Consider the following 22,837-nt stretch of genomic DNA (forward strand, 5'->3'; position numbering starts at 1 on the left):
GGGATTGAACCAGGAATCCTCAGGTTGCTGGGACGGCCACTCTCCCAACAGCGCCACGCCGTCCCAAGTTCAGTGAGCAGGTTATGCGTGACCATGTGTGTTGACTTTTTGTGTTAGTCGGATTTTTTTTTCTTTTTTGCACCATGACTAGGGAAGGCTGTGTGCATTGGGTCAATATAAGTAAATGCTGCACATTTTCATTAATTAGAGCATAATTAAAGATCATTGACCTGACTTACACACGTTGTCCGCTAGATGACGTCATGATAGCAGCATTAAAATTGTCAGACTATTATTATTACTAATATTTCTCATTAAACAACGTCTCGCAGGCCAAATTGAAGACGCCGGCGGGCCACCCTGGCCGTGGTTTGGACACCCCTGGTTTACACCAGCAAGCATGCAAAGTAAAAAATATATGGAAGCTGGAAAACATCCATAGATTTGAGGAATATGATCATGGAAAGCCTACTTCTTGAATCAGTGTCTGGGTGTTCTTACACAAGACACTTTAGACTTAGACTTAGACAAACTTTAATGATCCACAGTGGGAAATTGTTCCACACAGTAGCTCAGTTACAAAGGATGGAAAGGATAATGCAGGTATAAAGTAGACAAAAAATGTACCGTAGTAGCAATATAAAATGTAACATATATGTAATATTTACATAATATATGTACAGTATATGATATATACTGACATGTTATGTGATATGTTTATATCATATATACAATATATAACAATTACCATATACAATATTACAGTATATGTAACAGCTGCAGCATAAAGTAGCTGATACATTAGTTAGTTAGTTAGTTACTGACATAAATACAGCAGATGGTCACCCTGATTTGTATTTGAGAACGTCATTTTATTAAACACAGAGCTCGGTAGAGTAGCCAGAAATTGCACTCAAGTAAAAGTACTGTTATTTTACAGATTTATTACTCAAGTAAAAGTAAGGAGTAGTCACCCAAATATTTACTTGAGTAAAAGTAAAAAGTATGCTGTGAAAAAACTACTCAAGTACTGAGTAACTGATGAGTAACCTGTTCGTTTAATGATGACGGCAACAAATAATGCACAAAAACATCAAAATAGCAATGAGCAAATTCAGAGCCAGGAATATCTCTTAAGCAACTAAAACAATAATATATATTAAATAATAATACATTAACATAAAAAAAATTAAGGCAAATTGAGCCAGAATAACTTAACAGCACCATAGGCTCAGTAGGCAGAGATTACAAAGGAAAATAACAAGTTAGCCTTTATGCAAACCATAAACTGATAGGTGTGGGCTGCACCTGAGAACACACTGTGCACTTCTGATTGGTGTTTGTATGCATGCGTGTGTGTGTGTGTGTGTGTGCGTGTGTGTGTCTGTCTATGAGGCTGCTGTGCGTTAATAAATGTCCCCACACGATGTACATTTGACAGTGATTCATAGCAGGGAAGCTAACGGTGACAGCCAAAATATCTACTAAGGTTACTTACCGCCATGTGCTTCCTCAAATTTGACGTTGAGTTCATGTAAGCTTATGCTTGTTGTTGTTGTGTTCAGCGGCGGTCACCAGGTCATGTGACCGCCTGGCTCTGTTTGATTGGTGAAACGGAGTCCAACGTCACCAGTGAGTGTATTTGATTGGTGAAACGCAGGCATGTGATAGATCCTACGTTGAAGGTCTGTCTGACCAGTGTTGGGACTAACGCGTTACAAAGTAACGTGTTACTGTAACGCCGTTAGTTTCGGCGGTAACTAGTAATCTAACACGTTATTTTTTTTAATTCGGTAATTTAGTTACCGTTACTACATGATGCGTTACTGCGTTATTTTACGTTACTTTTGATGTAGTATCGGCTAGAAACAGAAGCGCTGCGGTGTCGTTCTTCTGAATCTTCCTCTGTCACAAGCCGGAGAGAAGAAAAGAGGCGCGGTCTATGTGTGTGTGGGTGTGGGTGTGGGGAAAAAAAGTTGTTGGCACGTTCAGTCCACACACAGCGTGGTCATGGCGAGCGGAGTAACGGAGGAGCTTGAACGCCCCCGCCATTGAATCGGTGTGTTTATAAGTGCAGACTCGGTTGTGCAAAACGAGGGTTTTAAACACATGCTGAACGTGCTTGAACCACGTTACGACATCCCGTCGCGCACCCACTTCAGCAATAAGATTGTGCCAGATCCTTATGAGCAGGAGAAGAAAAAAGTTGTGGATGAACTATCCCGAGCATCATCTGTTGCGCTCATGACAGACGGGCGGACGTCCAGCGGAACTATAAGCGCTCACTTCATCACAGCAGACTGGGAGATGAGAAGACACGCCCCCTCTACGAGAGTCACCTTGCGCAGGTACTGACACAAGCAGTGGAGGACTGGAAGATAAAGATATCCCAGTCACACGTGATAAAGCCAAAAATCAAATAATTACAGAGAATGAGGCAGGACTGGGACCACAGATAGGTGCTTTGCACATGTAGTGAATTTGGCATCACAGAAGGGAATCTCAGTCAATAGGATGGAGCGCCTCTTTGGGAGGATCAGGAAGGTTTCTTACTTCCACCCAAGCACAACAACTGCTCATGTGCTTAAGACAAAGCAAGAAATGCTAAAGCTGCCTGCTCATACATGATGTCCCAACGAGGTGGAACTCCACTTATGATATGTTGGAGCAGCAGGCAGCTATATACTCTGCATTGACCCACAACACCCTGAAGACAAATGTCACCCTGTCTGATGATGATGTGAGGGTGGCAGGTGAGGTCCTCCAGGTGCTTAAACCCCTCAAAAGTGTTCCATCTCTACTGAGCACTGAAACTTCACCATCTGTGTCAATGATCCTGCCACTGAAAACAAGGATTCTACAATCCATGGCTCCAAGTGTGGAAGACAGCAGCATCACTCCAGATGTCAGGCTTTATGTTTCAAGGAAGATGATGTGCCTTCTTATGTTGCACTTTAACTTGTTTTTTATTCATGGTCATTGGTCCAAGTTTAAAGAAAGGAGGAATGCCTTTTTTATGTTGCACTGTTTTTCATTCATTATGTTAAAAGGAAAATAAAAATGTATGTCAAGTTGATCAACAGATTGTATTATTCTCCAGTGCAATAACAGTACTGAAATGAAGGCAAAAAGGGCATTAATGGGAGCTTTAAAAAAAAAAAAAGTAACTAAATAGTTACTTTTCACAGTAACGCATTACTTTTTGGTGTAAGTAACTGAGTTAGTAACTGAGTTACTTTTGAAATAAAGTAACTAGTAACTGTAACTAGTTACTGGTTTTCAGTAACTAACCCAACACTGTGTCTGACAAACCAAAACAAACAAAGCGTGCATTAACAGATGGATAAAAATCAGTAGCGAGTAGCGAGCTGAATGTAGATAAAAGTAGCGGAGTAAAAGTAGCGTTTCTTCTCTATAAATATACTCAAGTAAAAGTAAAGGTATGTTGCATTAAAACTACTCTTAGAAGTACAATTTATCCCCAAAGTTACTCAAGTAGATGTAACGGAGTAAATGTAGCGCGTCTGATTAAACAGAGACAATAAGCCTGGAACAACAGTGTATGTCATGGCTGTTACTCAGGTCACTAAAGTTATTGGTTCATTTTAAATTGAAAGCATACTTCTCTATATGTTGACAAAAACAAATATTGACCGCTAACTTTGTACTACCAGGCGAGTCGGCTGCTCTCTGCATCTTCTCGCAGGAAACTTGGAATTACGGAAAAAAGTGTGGAATTTTGGAATGTGAACAATGGCCATCATTACATACATTTACATTTACCTGCTTTCATCACTCATTTTTATTTTGTTTTATCTGAACTAAAATGTCTTATTGATGCTGTGCTGCTTCTCAGGAACTTTTATCACAGAATGGACTGATGGAGCAGAAAGATGTGAGGCGTTCCTTAAGGAAGATTTATATCAGGAAGTAGCTGATAAGCTAGTTGGAATTAGTCATTTTTATGGCTTTGATGGCTGGCTCATAAATATCGAGAACCAACTCAGCGTGAGTAAATCCTTCTCAACGGTTTTGCTTGCAGTACATGTTGTATAATGGACAGTGTTAAACATCTACTTGCAGGAGGTTGCAGTGAAGAAGACCCCTTTGTTCTTACGGTATCTCACCGATCAGATGCACGAACACAGTCCTGGCAGTATGGTCCTGTGGTACGACAGTGTCATAGAGACTGGAGAGCTAAAATGGCAGAATGGATTAAACCAGTCCAACAGGTAAAATCTGAGCAGGATGCCTTGTAATAGAGTCAAGTCAAATAAGAAAGAAATGGTGTTTTGTAAATGGCCTTTATTGTACAGTCACACCTTGGTTTTCATTAGTGGGCCATTGGCAAAAAATCAAAAACCAAATTGTAGCGGTAAAGTCCTAAACTCTTACTGCTACTGGTTGCCGAATATAACTGAAGCTAGTTCAGACGTGTGTAGCTGGCTAATAATTGATGTCCAGAATTGTGTCCATGTTTAACACACATATTTATTAACATACAGTCACATAAATCAAAACTCACTTTGTAACAAAAACGGTAAATAAACAGGAGCAAACAAATCATAGCCTGGCACAGTCAAAAACTGTTGCACCTCCACTCAGCAACACCTGAGCAAGATCCCAGCCCCTCCCTAAGTAGACTGCCACTTGGCCTTGAGCCAACCCCCCTAGTGACGTCACGAATTTGACGGACAGAGAGAGTAAATGGCTCTAACACAAATGGTACGAAAACAGAAGCTAACTTTCCAAAGAGAAACAATGTAAATACAATTATGGACTGGACCACTATGGACTGGACTCTTACTATTATGTTGGATCCACTATGGACTGGACTCTCACAATATTAAGTCAGACCCACTCGACATCCATTGCTTTCGGTCTCCCCTAGAGGGGGGGGGGGTTACCCACATATGCGGTCCTCTCCAAGGTTTCTCATAGTCATTCACATCGACGTCCCACTGGGGTGAGTTTTTCCTTGCCCTTATGTGGGCTTTGTACCGAGGATGTCGTTGTGGCTTGTGCAGCCCTTTGAGACACTTGTGATTTAGGGCTATATAAATAAACATTGATTGATTGATGAATTAATCCGTTCCTGACACCCCGAAATTTACCACGTCTATTTTACAACGCCCAAAACCAGTGAAGTCAGCACGTTGTGTAAATGGCAAATAAAAACAGAAAATCCTTTTCAACTTATATTCAATTGAATAGACTGCAAAGACAAGATATTTAACGTTCCAACTGGAAAACTTTATTTTTTGCAAATATTAGCTCAGTTGGAATGTGATGCCTGCAACATGTTGGCACAAGTGGCAAAAAAGAGTGAGGAAAGTTGAGGAATGCTCATCAAAGACTTATTTGGAACATCCCACAGGTGAACAGGCTAATTGGGAACAGGTGGGTGCCATGATTGGGTATAAAAGCAGCTTCCATGAAATGCTCAGTCATTCACAAACAAGGACGGGGGCGAGGGTCACCACTTTGTCAACAAATGCCTGAGCAAATTGTTGAAGAACATTTCTCAAGCAGCTATTGCAAGGAATTTGGGTATTTTACCATCTAAGATCATCAAAAGGTTCAGAGAATCTGGAGAAATCACTTCACGTAAGCGATAATATTACGCACCTTCGTTCTCTCAGGCGGTACTGCATCAAAAAGTGACATCAGTGTGTAAAGGATATCACCACATGGGCTCAGGAACACTTCAGAAAACAACTGTCAGTAACTACAGTTGATCGCTACATCTTTAAGTGCAAGTTAAAACTCTACTCTGCAAAGCCAAAGCTATTTATCAACAACACCCAGAAACGCCGCTAGCTTCGCTGGGCCTGAGCTCATCTAAGATGGACTGATGCAAAGTGGAGAAGTGTTCGGTGGTCTGACGAGTCCACATTTCAAGTTTTTAGAAACTGGACGTAAGAGGAAAAGAACCATCCGGACTGTTCTAGGGTGAAAGTGTAAAAGGCAGCATGTGTGATGGTATGGGGGTGTATTAGTGGCCAAGACATGGGTAGCTTACACATCTGTGAAGGCACCATTAATACTGAAAGGTACATACTGGTTTTGGAGCAACATATGTTGTTATCATGGACGCCCCTGCTTATTTCAGCAAGACAATGCCAAGCCACGTGTTACAACAGCGTGGCTTCGTAGTAAAAGAGTGCGGGTACTAGACTGGCCTGCCTGTAGTCCAGACCTGTCTCCCATTGAAAATATGTGAAGGCTAAAATATGAGAAGGGAGACTGTTGAACAACTTAAGCTGTACATCAAGCAAGAATGGGAAATAATTCCACTTCAAAAATGTGTCTCCTCAGTTCCCAAACCTTTACTGAGTGTTGTTAAAAGGAAAGGCCATTGGTAAAAATGCCCCTCTCACAACTTTTTTGCAATGTATTGCTGCCAATAAATTCTAAGTTCATGATTATTTGCAAATAAAAATGAAGTTTGTCAGTGTGAACATGAAATATCTTGTCTTTGCAGTCTATTCAATTGAATATAAATTGAAAATTATTTGTTGTATTCGCTTTTTATTTACCATTTACACTACGTGACAACTTCACTGCTTTTGGCTTTTGCATTAAAATCAAGAATAAGATTACTATTTCAGTGTTAATATTTGAGTGGGCTCCGGGTCTCTCAATTAGGGCTGCAGCTAACGATTATTTTTCTATCGATTAATCTATAGATTATTTTTCCGATTAATCGGTTAATCTATAGATTATTTTTTCGATTAATCTATAGATTATTTTTCCTTTTACCGATTATTTTTTTTATTTAAAATGAAGAGGAAAAAATAAATGTAGGCCAGTTTTTTCAAAAGGCATGGCTTTTATTTACAAAAAAAAAAGTATGGCCACTCAGTCAACATTGACAACAACATGACAAAATATTCTGTAACAATGTAAACATTTAAAACTTTTAACATTTAACAAAATTAAAAGTAGCTTATTTGCTTTTTAATGTGCAAATATAAAAGTAAACATCCAGTGCAAATCTTAATATTCTGGAATAGTATAAGCATTTCAAAAGTAAAAGTATTGCTTATTTTGCTTTAAAATGCGCAAAAATAAAGATAAACATCCAATACAAAAAAGTGCAAAACGGAAATATTCTGTAACAAGTGTAAACATTTCAACAAAAGTAAAAGTATTGCTTATTTGCTAAAATGTGCAAAAATAAAGCTAAACATCCAATACAAAAAAGTGTACAGTGTAAACATTTCAACAAAAGTAAAAGTATTGCTTATTTTGCTTAATAACACAACAATGATAGTATGATTAAAGTGAAAGTTAATTGTTGGTTTGTACATAGTATATGTAACTGTTAATGTTGTAAAAGGTATTTGCACAACTAATTAACGTTAGCGTTTGTGACACGTCTTGTGCCGTGGGGTTCTTTCAGGACCGACAGACTGAACGCCAGACGGCTTTGCCAGGTTTACAATCTTTTAATTTTACACAAAGTCTTTTCTCTTCCAACTCTTTTCTCTTTCTTTCCTCGCTTTTCAGCTCCTCTTCCTCGCTCGCTCGTCGTCCCCTGTCTCTTGCGGCGTCGCTCCCGGCGCGCCCCGCCTCGCCGCTCGCTCGCCGCCGCCGCCTCTCCACAGCGTTAAAGAGGAGCGCGTCTTTGTAAACACTGAACAGGCACGCCAAACGCGCCTCTCAGAGCAAACGGTGCTTTAGTTTATGAATTTACAACGCAGATACAAATGACACATTCATGTTTTTGTGTAATAATGACAACGTATACGCACGCGGACGATTGACTTGTTGATGGTGATGGCAAGAACGCTGTCGGGGGTTTTCTTTTCAAATGTTCGTTCATAGCCGTTGTGCTGCTATGATAGGCCATTTCCGCTCGACACAGTGTGCATACAACAACATTATTAGGCCGTTTATTGAAATACTCCGACACTTTTGACGACTTTTGGCGTGCTTTTTTCCCCTCGCTCGCATCGTCTGCTTTGCGCTCCGCCATGACAGTAGTGTGACGTAAATATGCGACGCGCCGACGCACAAAAACGGCGTCGACGTATTTACGTAACCGATGACGTCGACGCGTCGTTTCAGCCTTACTCTCAATAGGAGAAAAGTTGGGCCTTAAGGTCAAAAAGTTTAAGAATCCCCGGTCTAAACTACATGCAATATGTTCAGGGCTGCTCATACTCATACAAAAGAACATTTTCACCCGTTTTTAGCATGTTACCGAACTCGTAGTACGACTCTTAAATTAACTGATATTTTGGGAGTTGTATGTTATGTTCTAGGGGGTGCTGGCCACTATTTTACTGAAATATCTATCTTATTTACATGAATTGTACTCCATAGTATGTGTAAATAAAAAAAAACACATCCGTCTTATGTATAAATGAGACACACATTTACATAAATCAGTTAGCAAGTTTATCAATTATTTTTGAAGAATTCATAAACATATTTAAACACTTCTTTAAACATTAAAAAACAAAACACTCATACATACAACTTAAGAATTTGAAATGGGTTTATATTGTTTTTCAACATGCTGTTCTTGGACATCAATAATAATATGGACTCTGTCTTTCCACCACAGGGTTTTTTTCAATGCATGCGATGGTTTCTTCACCAACTACAACTGGACAGAACAAGACCTGGAGGAGATGGCGGACTTCACTCACACCCATGGCCGCCAGGCTGACATCTATGTGGGAGTGGATGTTTTTGGGCGTGGCGAGGTGGTGGGAGGGATGTTGGAAACTTACAAGGTACAAACTGGTCATTTGTGTTTCTGTGTTATGCGGGGGATATTTCATCCTGTGCTGATTTTGTAAGGTTACTGTCACGTTCAAAAACTGATGACATCTGTTAAACAAGACAAAAGGCAAGGAATCAAACAGAGACAGAATTCAATTTGGACTCAATTGAGGAGAGACATGCGTCAACCTGTAACCTCTTACAGTGTCTTAGCACGCTCTGACGAAGAAGGTTTTCGTCTCCTCTTTTAATTCAGATGTTCCATGTTCACGCACCAACATATGTCACAGCAGGAATGGTAAGTGTGTAAAAGAGTCATTGTTTTCGGTCGCTTTGAAGTCCAAGAAGAGGATTTCTCGGGCTTGGGCTCTTCCTGGATCCAGCTGGGGCAGGTGTTGGAGGACAATGGATAACCCCTCCCGTCTCCTGACCACAGGGACTTCAAGAGGGCAGCGGGTCGTAAATAGCGTTGACTTCAGTTACCAAATAGTTGGAAGAGAGTTTGTGAAATACTTCAAAGAGAGTTCGTTTAACACTTCAAAGAGAGTTCCTCTGGGAGTTGAGCAGATCCTGCCATCTGTCCGTGTTGAAATCACAGTGGCGTTTCACGAGCCTTCTTCCTCTTGTTAGGCCTCGAAAGACAGCATTCATAATACGTTTCTTTTGTGATAACTTACAAACAATTATTCCAACAGTTACCACTTTAGGATTGTTATTTTATGGTCTTACAACAGTGGCTCAGTGGTTGTCCAGAAACTTCAGGGTACCTGATACAAATCCAACAAACGATATCTTAGTCACTGCCGGTGTCTTTAGGCAACACAATTCACCCACTTTGCTCTCAGTGCCACTTGCACTGACGTCCATCCATCCATCTTTTTCCACTTATCCACGGTCGGGTCGCGGGGGCAGCAGCCTAAGCAGAGAACCCAGACTTCCATCTCCCCAGCCACTTCGTCCAGCTCCTCCCGGGGAATCCCCGGGCGTCCCGAGGCCAGCCGGGAGACTTAATCTCCCCAATGTGTCCTGGGTCTTCCCCGTGGTCTCCTACCGTGCCTTAAACTGTGCCTTTTTTTACTGTCCGGGATGCCCAAACCACCTTATCTGGCTCCTCTCCATGTGGCAGAACAGCGGCTTTACTTTGAGCTCCCCCCGAAAGACTGAGATTGTCACCCTATCTCTGAAGGAGAGCCCCGCCACCTAATGAAGGAAACTAATTTTGGTCGCTTGTACCCGTGATCTTGTCCTTTGCGACATAACCCAAAGCTCATGACCATAGGTGAGGATGGGAACGTACATCGACCAGTAAATTGAGAGCTTTGCCTTCCGGCTCAGCTCCTTCTTCACCATAATGAATCAATACAGTGTCTGCGTTACTGCAGACGCCACAACGATCCGCCTGTCCATCTCCCGATCCACTCTTCACACACTCGCGCTATATGAACTCCTCCACTTGGGGCAATATCTCTTCTACAACCCATAGATGGCACTACACCCTTTTTCCTTTTTGGCACTGATGTATTAATGTTTGGTGGTGGTCGGCGAGGCAAATTGGCAGTCCCATTTTCGTCAAATGTAGCTTAACACCATCTGTGTGATTGTGGATCGAATGAATCTATAATCTATAATGCGGTCTGATGGTCTAGAAAAGCTTGCATCTAATCTATTATTATCAGTGTTGGGACTAACACGTTACAAAGTAAATAGTAATCTAACGCATTATTTTTTATATTCAGTAACTCAGTTACCGTTACTACATGATGCGTTACTGCGTTATTTTACGTTATTTTTTATGTAGTATCGGCTAGAAACTGAGAAGATCTGAGTGTGTTTTATTGCAGCGCTGCGGATGAGGTGACAAGAAAGAGGCTGTCTATGTGTGTGTGTGTGTGTGTGTGTGGGAGGGGGCGTGTCTGTGTTTACTAACAAGACATCATGCCAAAGCCGAGTTTCTTAACATGGAGATATTCTCAATACTTTTCTTTTGTCGAGCACAAAGAAAAGAACATTTTAGTTGAATGTAAGTTGTGTCTTGGATCAAAGATCCTATCCTAGCAATTCAAATCTGCTGAAACAGCTACAAAAGCAACATGCTTCGACAAAGCTAGTAAAGAGAGACACACTTCACCTCCACCTCCAACAGCGGCTGGATTTTAACGAGGCACTGCGCACTGAAGGTGCACACACTGTCAATTCTCTTATATACTGTTGCTCTTTCATTCTAGACTTCTAGAGTGTTTGATTATCACTCTAAATGTATAGACTATAAAGTTCACAAACATAAAGAGGGATGCTGGGGAAATGTGTAGAGTGTTCTGGGCTTCAGACATGATTTTATTTCAGAATTCCTTGAGAGAAAAAAAGGCCTGGTTAGGCTTTGTGTATGTAGTGTGCCTTTCTTGGTTTACAGCTATGTTGCTATTATGCTGTTTGTTACTTATGTATGTTATGTTGCAGCTATTTAAAATAGTTTTGTCAATTTGTTCTGGCCTGAAACAAATCAGCCCTTTGTAACATATCTTTGTCTTTGTGTGTTGTATGTAGACCACATAGCTTAGCAGAGTTCAGTGATGCATATGCATGTCAAGTTGATCAACAGATTGTATTATTCTCCAGTGCAATAACAGTACTGAAATGAAGGATAAAAGGGCATTAATGGGAGCTTAAAAAATAAAAAAAAATAAAAAATTAAAAAAAAAAAAAAAAATATATATATATATATATATATATATATATATATATATATATATATATATATATATATATATATATATATATATATATATATATGTATGTGTGGGAAAAAAAATCACAAGACTATTTCATCTCTACAGGCCTGTTTCATGAGGGGGGGTACCCTCAATCATCAGGAGATTTTAATGGGAGCATTCACATACCATGGTTTATATAGGGCACAGAGTGGGTAGGTACAGGCTGGCGTAGGGGCGTGGTGATTGGCTCATGTGTTACCTAGGAGGTGTTTCCGTCTATGGCGGCATGTTGTTACAATTTCGCTGCGCTTGTTGAGGGATGACAGGTCTGGACGGTAAATAATAAACAGTTTCTCTTTCAAGCATAGGTTGCATCTTTTATTACCACTATTGTAAGGTGTGCTGGATGCAAGAATTTGCCATGTTATTGAATATTCAACATTATTGTCTTTGAGGTCCCAAATGTGTTTGCTGAGTTCTGTGGTATTTCGCAGGTTTTTGTTCCTGAAAGAAGCCTTGTGATTGTTCCATCTGGTTTTGAATTCTCCCTCGGTTAATCCTACATATGTGTCGGATGTGTTAATGTCCTTGCGTATTACCTTAGATTGGTAGACAACTGATGCTTGTAAGCACCCCCCGTTGAGAGGGCAATCAGGTTTCTTTCGACAGTTACAGTCTTTGTTGGTTTTGGAGTCGCTCTGTCTGGGGGCCGACGGCTCATTTGCAATTGTTTTGTTGTGGTTTGAGATGATTTGTCGTATATTGTTCATGCAGCTGTAGCTCAATTGAATGTTGTTCTTGTTGAATACTTTTCTTAGGGTGTTGTCTTTGGGAAAGTGTTTGTCGATCAGATTGAGGAATTTGTGTCCAATGTTAGTTGAGACGTTTTTGCTGTATGGGGGGTTGTACCAGATGATGTCGTTTCGTTTGTTCTTTTTTGGCTGGTTTCCTGGCGTGGGTTCATAGGTGAGGGTGAAATTGTATCCGCTTTCATCAAGGGCTTTTTGGTACGGGGGGGTTGCTTGGTCAAATTCAGCTTTGCTAGATGACAGCATCGATAGCCTTTTATTGATTCCGGTAGGTATTCTTTTCGTGGTGGTGGGTGGGTGGTTGCTGTCATGGTGCACGTATTGGAGTGTTGTGTTGGGTTTCGTGAATGGTTGGTAGCTGTTATTTCTCAGGTTGAAAGTGACGTCAAGGAAGTTGACGGTTTGCTTGTTGGCTTCAATCGTGATCCGTAGGCCGTTCTCTTTGAAAATTTGGCATATGCGCTTCTTGGTATTCTCGCTGCTCCTTGGCGAGGCGCGACACACTGCCATTCCGTCATCACGGTAAATACCAAGGTTCAGATTGAGGCTAGCGAGCTGGGAGAGGAGGAAACTCCCAACGAGTTCACACGTTTCTGCTCCGTCAAAACTTCCCATAGTGACGTCAAATGTTGCATTGTTCTTTTTTTGCCATGGTGTACTGTTGTGGATGAGAATGGAGTTTTTTGCGTGGATGATGATGTTTCTTTCGTTGCCTGTGATTGAGTCGTAGTCTGAGGCGAAGTCTAGTGCTTGAGTCAGTAGGTCTTGCGTGATGGAAGGGTAAAATTCCTCGATATATATATATATATATATATATATATATATATATATATATATATATATATATATATATATATAAAAGTAACTAAATAGTTACTTTTCACAGTAACGCATTACTTTTTGGTGAAAGTAACTGAGTTCGTAACTAAGTTAGTTTTGAAATAAAGTAACTACGGTAGTAACTAACTAGTTACTGGTTTTCAGTAACTAACCCAACACTGATTGTTATTATCAATGTATTTCTTATTTCAAGAACAATCTAATAGTTTTTGGTACTGCATTTTCTTATTTTTTATCCTTTATTCTTGTACATGTTATCCATGTCAAGACATATGTGCTTATTTGTTGAAATGTTACATTCTCTTTACTAGATGGACGTACTTGACATGTTCTATTGGCAGCTTTTGTACTTCATTTGCGTGTGTGCCAGTTAGCTAAGGACTACATAATGAAAGAAGCAGCAGACCAAAGCAAGCTTCTGTCGTCATAGTAATTGTTACAGAAGATGATTCATGACATCACCTTCTTGCTTTTACAGGCTCTTGAAATCATCCGAAAGTACAACTTTTCTGCTGCCATCTTTGCTCCAGGCTGGGTGTACGAGACCCAAGACAAGAATAAGTTTCGTCATAATCAGGATAGGTAAGATTACCAAAAGTTTAAAATATTATGTGTATGCTGATGAATTTTGCACTTAACAAAGTGACATCTTATTAAAATGAAATATAGTAAATGATGTTGTGCATATTTTAAATTGGTAAGATCGTTTGTTTTAGCAGCTTGTTTGTTGCTGTTAAATATTAAGTGTTTTTGTGCTATTTTAACCGGTCACCAATATGTTATGGCCTCTTTTGGTCCATGCGTAAAACGTATAGAAATTCTCCACTTATTGTAAGTTTGAAAATATTAATTACTTTTATTTTAGAATATGCTTAGGGTCAGCAAAAAACAAAGCTGTGAGCCAAAAATGCCCGTGGGCCGTGCTTAACTACAGTCATACTTGCCAACCCTCCCGGATTTTCCGGGAGACTCCCGAAATTCAGCGCCTCTCCCGAAAACCTCCCGGGACAAATTTTCTCCCGAAAATCTCCCGAAATTCAGGCGGAGCTGGAGGCCACGCCCCCTCCAGCTCCATGCGGACCTGAGTGACGTGTTGATAGCCTGTTCTCACGTCCGCTTTCCCACAATGTAAACAGCCTGCCTGCCCAATCACGTTATAACTGTAGAATGATGGAGGGCGAGTTCTTGGTTTCTTATGTGTGTTTATTGTTAGGCAGTTTCATTAACGTCCTCCCAGCGCGGTAACAACACACAACAACAGCAGTCAAGTCTTCGTCTACCGTAAAGCAGTTCGTCTGCCGTAAACAGCAATGTTGTGACACTTTTAAACAGGACAATACTGCCATCTACTGTACATGCATATGTGACCCACCCATAATGTGTCACATTTTTGTGTTGATTTATTTATTTTGTTTTGTGGTTTGAATTCGTTTTTGGAGCTGTCATTACACATTTATCAGTATTCACATTGGTCAGTAGGGCGTTTCTTCCCAATTGAATGCTATCACCTGCAGACCGGAAGTGTCTTGTCATTCTGATGAGAGAGACCAGTCTGTGAACAATTGAAATGTCCTGTGTGCTTTTTCCTCCTGTATAACAGGTTAGTTTTGGTGAATCAACTCACTGAATAATATCCATGTGATCTTTATAAGTTTAAGTACACATTCTGATGGTGGAGCCTAACTCTAAAGTGTTTGTGAGTTGTAGTTTGTATTTGTGAATGAATCCAGTGCACAGCTGCAGTAATCGATACAAAAAGGCGACGTGAGTGCGCAATGTTTGTATAGGAACTTCTGATCCTAATTCAGACTCCCAAATTAGAGCTCCCGTTTTCTTATTGATTTTATAATGTATATTTGTATAATGTGTGTGTTCTGAAATAGTGACAGAGAATAGAACAAGGATGGACAATTCAACCCTTAACTCAACAATGAGTAGATGAGTGTTATGTGTGTGTATATGTGTAAATAAATGAACACTGAAATTAAAGTATTTATTTTATATATATATATATATATATAGCTAGAATTCACTGAAAGTCAAGTATTTATTATATATATATATATATATATATATATATATATATATCTTAACCACGCCCCCCGCCCCACCCCGACCACGCCCCCACCCCCACCCTCCACCTCCCGAAATCGGAGGTCTCAAGGTTGGCAAGTATGACTATACTACTTAAGTAATACTTAAGTATGTACTAATTGTATAACATATTACTTAAAATAAGCATTACAAAAAAATCTGATCTGCAAAATGAACACAAAAAACTTGCCAAAGTGCTTGAAAAAGTAAAATGGTGTGATCAAATGTTGAAATACCAATTAATAAAAAATAAATACCAATTCAACTGTCAATGAATGAGCATATTAACCAATTCAAACAAATGCTTTGTAAATAATTAATATTTGACAGAATGTCCATTAAGAATGTTTTTATAATCCAAATGGATTGTGTTTGATGATAAATCAATGAATCATGAATATGTGAATTTTAACAAAATTCAGTTAATGTTTCAATGTTTATTTTCCCTCAGTCTATTACTACATAAACAAACATTACCGTCTATAGATTACAACCAAGAGCAATTCCAAAAATATTATTTCAAGCTGTATTTGCAGCTTATTAACAAGAATCTAATACATTTAAATTGGCTACAGTTGAAATAAAAAATAATTTCCTCATTCAAACTAAATGCTTGCAAATGTTTTATTTTGATATTTTCCACCATATGTTATTTAATTGTGAAAAATGAACACTCATGTTTTTGGGGGGGTGGCATTGATTACGTGCATCAGTGGATCAAATCATTGACCACATGTGTAATCTTATGTTTGATAGGTGGGATTTTAATCATCTCCAATATTTTTTTTAATGCTAAAACAAATGATAAGTACATTGTTTCTAGAATGTATACAATATTTACCATTTTGTAGTTTATGGAATTAATGACTGGGATGATCTTTTTTTTTTAAACAAACTTCTTCTCTCTTTAGGTTCTGGGATCTTCTGAAAAACAACCTCTATGTGCACCGCCCAGCTGGCCCGCTGCCCTTCATTTCTTCTTTTTGTCAGGGCTTCGGTAATGCTCTCTATTGGAAAGGAAAGGTAAAGTGCTGAAAGATGTGGAATATAACTTCTATAAGGATTACTCTGCTTGGTCATGGACATTAGTACTGAAGTTATGATTGAATACAAAGTGCATCCGGAAATATTCAATGCGCTTCACTTTTTCCACATTTTATGCTACAGCTTTATTCCAAAATGGAATACATTACTTTTTGTCCTCAATATTCTACACACAATATACTGTAATGATTATTGGAAAACGTTTTTTTTTTTAGCTTTTTGCAAATGTATTAAAAATAAAAAAGTAAGAAATCACATGTGGATAAGTATTCACAGCGTTTGCCTTGAAGCTCAAAAGTGAGCTCAGGTGTATCTTCCTTGAAAAATGATCGCCCCGATAAATCAATACATATCCTCACAAATATTAATATAAATAAGAGGCATTAAATGCAATTGCGGAAAAAAAATATTTTTTGTCCTTGCCTCGATCTTTTTTACATTGTTCAAATTAAATGTGGCCCAGCCCGAATGTTGGGGGGGCCAAAGGCCATCTGATGGGTACACCAATCAGTCTGAGGTGTAAAAGTTGGCACTTTTTATGTTACCTAGCATCACTTATGTGTGTAATTTAAGCACAGGTGGGTAGAGTAGCCAGAAATTGTACTCAAGTAAGAGTACTGTTACTTTAGAGATTTATTACTCAAGTAAAAGTAAGGAGTAGTCACCCAAATATTTACTTGAGTAAAAGTAAAAAGTATGTTGCGAAAAAACTACTCAAGTACTGAGTAACTGATGAGTAACCTGTTCGTTTAATGATGACGGCAACAAATAATGCACAAAAACATAAAAATAGCAATGAGCAAATTCAGAGCCAGGAATATCTCTTAAGCAACTAAAACAATAATATACAGTATATTAAATAATAATACATTAACATAAAAAAATTCAGGCAAATTGAGCCAGAATAACTTAACAGCACCATAGGCTCAGTAGGCAGAGATTACAAAGGAAAATAACAAGTTAGCCTTTACGCAAACCATAAACTGATAGGTGTGGGCTGCACCTGAGAACACACTGTGCACTTCTGATTGGTGTTTGTATGCGTGCGTGTGTGCGTGTGTGCGTGTGCGTGTGTGTGTGTGTGTGTGTGTGTGTGTGTGTGTGTGAGGCTGCAGTGCGTTAATAAATGTCCCCACACGATGTACATTTGACAGTGATTCATAGCAGGGAAGCTAACGTCAGCCTGCGGTGACAGACAAAATACCTACTAACGTTACTTACCACCATGTGCTTCAAATTTGACGTTGAATTCATGTAAGCTTAAGCTTGTTGCCGCTGAAACTTTATGTGCATTTAATCATGTGACCGCCTGGCTCTGTTTGATTGGTGAAACGGAGTCAAATGTCACCAGTGACTGTATTTGATTGGTGAAATGCAGGCATGTGATAGATCCTACTTTGAAGGTCTGTCTGACAAACCAAAACAAACAAAGTGTGCATTAACAGATGGATAAAAATCAGTAGCGAGTAGCGAGCTGAATGTAGATAAAAGTAGCGGAGTAAAAGTAGCGTTTCTTCTCTATAAATATACTCAAGTGAAAGTAAAAGTACCGTATTTTCCGCACCATAAGCCGCCCTGGGTTATAAGCCGCGCCTTCAATGAACGGCATATTTCAAAACTTTGTCCACCTATAAGCCGCCCCGTGTTATAAGCCGCATCTAACTGCGCTAAAGGAATGTCAAAAAACAGTCAGATAGGTCAGTCAAACTTTAATAATATATTAAAAACCAGCGTGATGTGGGCGCGCATGGAGTCGTATATCAACATGGACGGAGCTGCGTGAAAAAAGCCACCCGGCCTCTTTGCGTAAACTTAAACTTACCTTAACCACTCGCTCATCTTTTCTTCATCCATCCCTTCGAGTTAGCTTTTATGATGACGCCGGCTGGAAAGGTCTCTTTTGGCAAGGTCTTCCTTTTGAATATCACCATGGGTGGAAGTTTCTGGCCATTAGCATGGCAAGCTAGAACCACAGTGAAGGATGACTTCTCATTCCCTGTGGTGCGAATATTCACCGTACGTGCTCCCGTTGTATCCACAGTGCGGTTCACAGGAATATCAAAATGCAGTGGAACCTCGTCCATGTTGATAATGTTCTCTGGCCGGATCTTTTTTTCAGCTATCTTGTTTTTACAATATGCACGGAAAGTTGCCAGCTTTTCTTGAAAGTCTTTAGGCAGTTGCTGTGAAATAGTAGTCCGTGTGCGGATGGAGAGATTGCGTCTTTTCATGAACCGGAAACCTGACGCTTAGTAGGAGCCATTTTGTGGTCTTTACAGATGTAAACACACAAAGGAAATGAAACGTAATATCCGCGCGCTTCTTCTTCTTCTACGGGGGCGGGTGGTTGCTTACAGTAGAAGAAGAAGCGCTTCCTGTTCTATGGGGGCGGGTGCTTACCTTGGCGGTTGCTTGCGTAGAAGAAGAAGCACTTCCTCTTCTACGGGGAAAAAAGATGGCGGCTGTTTACCGTAGTTGCGAGACCGAAACTTTATGAAAATGAATCTTAATATTTATCCATATATAAAGCGCACCGGGTTATAAGCCGCACTGTCAGCTTTTGAGTAAATTTGTGGTTTTTAGGTGCGGCTAATAGTGCGGAAAATACGGTATGTTGCATTAAAACTACTCTTAGAAGTACAATTTATCCCAAAAGTTACTCAAGTAGATGTAACCGAGTAAATGTAGCGCGTTACTACCCACCTCTGAGCTTAAGTATGCACAGCTTGTACAAATGTGCGTGCGACAGTAATGGAGTTTCTTTGAGGCAGCACATATTTCCACGTCACCGTCAGTTTTGATACATCTCAACTTTGCCGTGACAAAGGGCGTACGGCAGGTTTTTGTGCGTACACAAGCTTGATACCATCCCTACAGTAAGGCATGGTGGTGGCAGCATCATGGTGTTTGGATGTTTTTCAATGGCAGGAACTGGGAGACTAGTCAGGATAGAGGGAAAGCTAAATGCAGCAATGTACGGAAACATCCTGGATGAAAACCTGCTTCAGAGTGCTCTTGAACTCAAGACCGTGGCGACGGTTCATCTTTCCGCAGGACACTCACCCTAAGTATACAGCTAAGATATTAAGAGAAAGGCTTCAGGACAACTCTGTAAATATATTTTAGTGGCCCAGCCAGAGCCCAAACTTGAATCCCATAGAACAAAAAGGTGAGTGTCCCTAAGAAAAGGCATTGAAGCTTAGGGAAGGCTATGCAGAACCAAACTAAAACTGAACTGACTACAAAGTAAACAAAAACAGAATGCTGGACGACAGCAAAGACTTACTGTGGAGCAAAGACAATGTACATCCGAACATGACATGACAATCAACAATGTCCCCACAAAGAAGGATAAAACCAACTGAAATATTCTTGATTGCTAAAACAAAGCAGGTGCGGGAAATATCGCTCAAAGGAAGACATGAAACTGCTACAGGAAAATACAAAAAAAGAGAAAAAGCCACCAAAATAGGAGCGCAAGACAAGAAGTAAAACACTACACACAGGAAAACAGCAAAAAAGTCCAAATAAGTCAGGGTGTGATGTGACAGGTGGTGACAGTACACCATACTTGCCAACCCTCCCGGATTTTCCGGGAGACTCCCGAAATTCAGCGCCTCTCCCGAAAATCTCCCGGGACAGATTTTCTCCCGAAAATCTCCCGAAATTCAGGCGGAGCTGGAGGCCACGCCCCCTCCAGCTCCATGCGGACCTGAGTGACGTGTTGACAGCCTGTTGTACATGCATATGTGACCCACCCATAATGTGTCACATTTTTGTGTTGATTTATTTAGTTTATTTTGTGGTTTGAATTCGTTTTTTGGAGCTGTCATTCCACATTTATCAGTATTCACATTGGTCAGTAGGGGGCAGTAGGGCGTTTCTTCCCAATTGAATGCTGCAGACCGGAAGTGTCTTGTCATTCTGATGAGAGCGACCAGTCTGTGAACAATTTAAACGTCCTGTGTGCTTTTTCCTCCTGTATAACAGGTTAGTTTTGGTGAATCAACTCACTGAATAATATCCATGTGATCTTTATAAGTTTAAGTACACATTCTGATGGTGGAGCCTAACTCTAAAGTGTTTGTGAGTTGTAGTTTGTATTTGTGAATGAATCCAGTGCACAGCTGCAGTAATCAATACAAAAAGGCGACGTGAGTACGCAATGTTTATATAGGAACTCCTGATCTTAATTCAGACTCCCAAATTAGAGCTCCCGTTTTCTTATTGATTTTATAATGTATATTTGTATAATGTATAATGTTCTGAAATAGTGACAGAGAATAGAACAAGGATGGACAATTCAACCCTTAACTCAACAATGAGTAGATGAGTGTTATGTGTGTGTATATGTGTAAATAAATGAACACTGAAATTCAAGTATTTCTTTTATTTATTAATATATATATATATATATATATATATATATATATATATATATATATATATATAATAAAAATATATGTATATATATATATAGCTAGAATTCACTGAAAGTCAAGTATTTCTTATATATATATATATATATATATATATATATATATATATAGATATATCTTAACCACGCCCCCCGCCTCCCACCTCCCGAAATCGGAGGTCTCAAGGTTGGCAAGTATGCAGTACACCTACTTTGAGACAAGAGCTATAGTGATGCATGCTTGGTTATGCTTTAAAGTCATATCCAACAATTGCAACAACGACTTTTTATTGTCAACTGAGTTTCGTTTTTGAATGATTTCTGCTGGTTGGTGTGCCTCCGCATTTTTTCACCGCAAAAAATGTGCCTTGGCTCAAAAAAGGTTGAAAAACACTGGTCTAAAAGACTTGAGGCTGTAATTGCTGCTGATGGTGCATCAACAAAGTATTTAGCAAAGGCTGTGAATACTTATGTACATTTTATTTCTTAGTTTTTTGATAAATTTGCAAAAAAAAAACTATAAAAAAATAAAAAATCACATTGTCATTATGGAGTATTTATTGTGTGCAGAATTTTGAGGGAAAAAATTACTGTATTCCATTTTGGAATAAGGCTGTAACATAACCAAATGTGGAAAAAAGAAAAGCGCTGTGAATACTTTCCAAATGCACTATTATATATATGTAGCACATACAGTTGTAATGGCCCAGCATCTTTACGGTCTAGTACAGACCACAGGATTGAGGTCATGGTTCTGTTCATGTTCAGTACAGTATGTGGTCTCCATGCAAGTGGTTGGCTACACCCTGATGTCTGGGAAGGTTATGGCTATAGATATGTTATTATTGTGATCGTATAGTAGTTTACCACTGTTCTGTGTCATACTGAGAGCCAGGTTTTAGTCAACTAGGCATGCACTGTTTGAAATAAGCTGCTTTCAAGTTTGATTACAAGTTGGCCGACTGTATTTGCATAATGGACAGCCCGGAAATGTCATTTTCATGGGTGTGTGCATATTTTTCTGTGTGTATGTAGCGTGAAACAAATAGGAAGTGGTTCAACTTAACTGCCCAAGAAGTCCAGCCCTTGTACTACCATGAGCAGCTGGAGGGTCAGGGCTGGGTGAGGAGCCGAGGTTGCCCAGAAGATGCCTGGAATGGAGGCTCTTCACTTCTCCTTGAAGGACTCATCCCTGCAAGTCATGCTGCACCCCTCAGTGTCAGGTTTGTCCTCTGCCTTTCAAAACAAGTGTCTTTTAGTGCTCCCCTGATTGGTCTTGTGTTGATTACCATCATAGGATGTTCTCCCTTCATGTGCCGCTTGCATCCAAGACTCTGCTCTGCATTATTTACAAGTCCTCTTCTCAAGTTAAAGTTTCGCTGGAGCTCAAGATGACACATACTGATGTTTCCACAGAGGAGAATAGCCATCATATGAAATGTAGGTTCCTCTCTTTTATTAGTACTTAAATGCCTACTGAAATGCCATCCATCCATCCATCTTCTTCCGCTTATCCGAGGTCGGGTCGCGGGGGCAGCAGCCTAAGCAGGGAAGCCCAGACTTCCCTCTCCCCAGCCACTTCGTCCAGCTCTTCCTGTGGGACCCCGAGGCGTTCCCAGGCCAGCCGGGAGACATAGTCTTCCCAACGTGTCCTGGGTCTTCCCCGCGGCCTCCTACCGGTCGGACGTGCCCTAAACACCTCCCTAGGGAGGCGTTCGGGTGGCATCCTGACCAGATGCCCGAACCACCTCATCTGGCTCCTCTCCATGTGGAGGAGCAGCGGCTTTACTTTGAGCTCCCCCCGGATGGCAGAGCTTCTCACCCTATCTCTAAGGGAGAGCCCCGCCACCCGGCGGAGGAAACTCATTTCGGCCGCTTGTACCCGTGATCTTGTCCTTTCGGTCACAACCCAAAGCTCATGACCATAGGTGAGGATGGGAACGTAGATCGACCGGTAAATTGAGAGCTTTGCCTTCTGGCTCAGCTCCTTCTTCACCACAACGGATCGATACAGCGTCCGCATTACTGAAGACGCCGCACCGATCCGCCTGTCGATCTCACCATCCACTCTTCCCTCACTCGTGAACAAGACTCCGAGGTACTTGAACTCCTCCACTTGGGGCAAGATCTCCTCCCCAACCCGGAGTTGGCACTCCACCCTTTTTCCGGGCGAGAACCATGGACTC

At 40.3% G+C, this 22,837-nt stretch overlaps 1 protein-coding gene across 1 annotated transcript in view; it reads left to right on the forward strand.

The window, feature by feature from the left end:
* The window catches only part of LOC133615668 (cytosolic endo-beta-N-acetylglucosaminidase-like), a 55,585-nt gene that overhangs the window by 16,870 nt on the left and 15,878 nt on the right, over nt 1-22,837 (forward strand). Inside the window, exons 5-11 of the mRNA XM_061974426.2 lie at nt 3,857-4,008; nt 4,084-4,232; nt 8,576-8,747; nt 13,575-13,678; nt 16,102-16,213; nt 21,687-21,874; nt 21,949-22,091. Coding sequence (XP_061830410.1) covers nt 3,857-4,008; nt 4,084-4,232; nt 8,576-8,747; nt 13,575-13,678; nt 16,102-16,213; nt 21,687-21,874; nt 21,949-22,091 — 1,020 coding nt within the window. The remainder of the gene's footprint in view (nt 1-3,856; nt 4,009-4,083; nt 4,233-8,575; nt 8,748-13,574; nt 13,679-16,101; nt 16,214-21,686; nt 21,875-21,948; nt 22,092-22,837) is intronic.

This window comes from Nerophis lumbriciformis, linkage group LG22, assembly GCF_033978685.3.
Source record: "Nerophis lumbriciformis linkage group LG22, RoL_Nlum_v2.1, whole genome shotgun sequence".
Taxonomy (NCBI): domain Eukaryota; kingdom Metazoa; phylum Chordata; class Actinopteri; order Syngnathiformes; family Syngnathidae; genus Nerophis; species Nerophis lumbriciformis.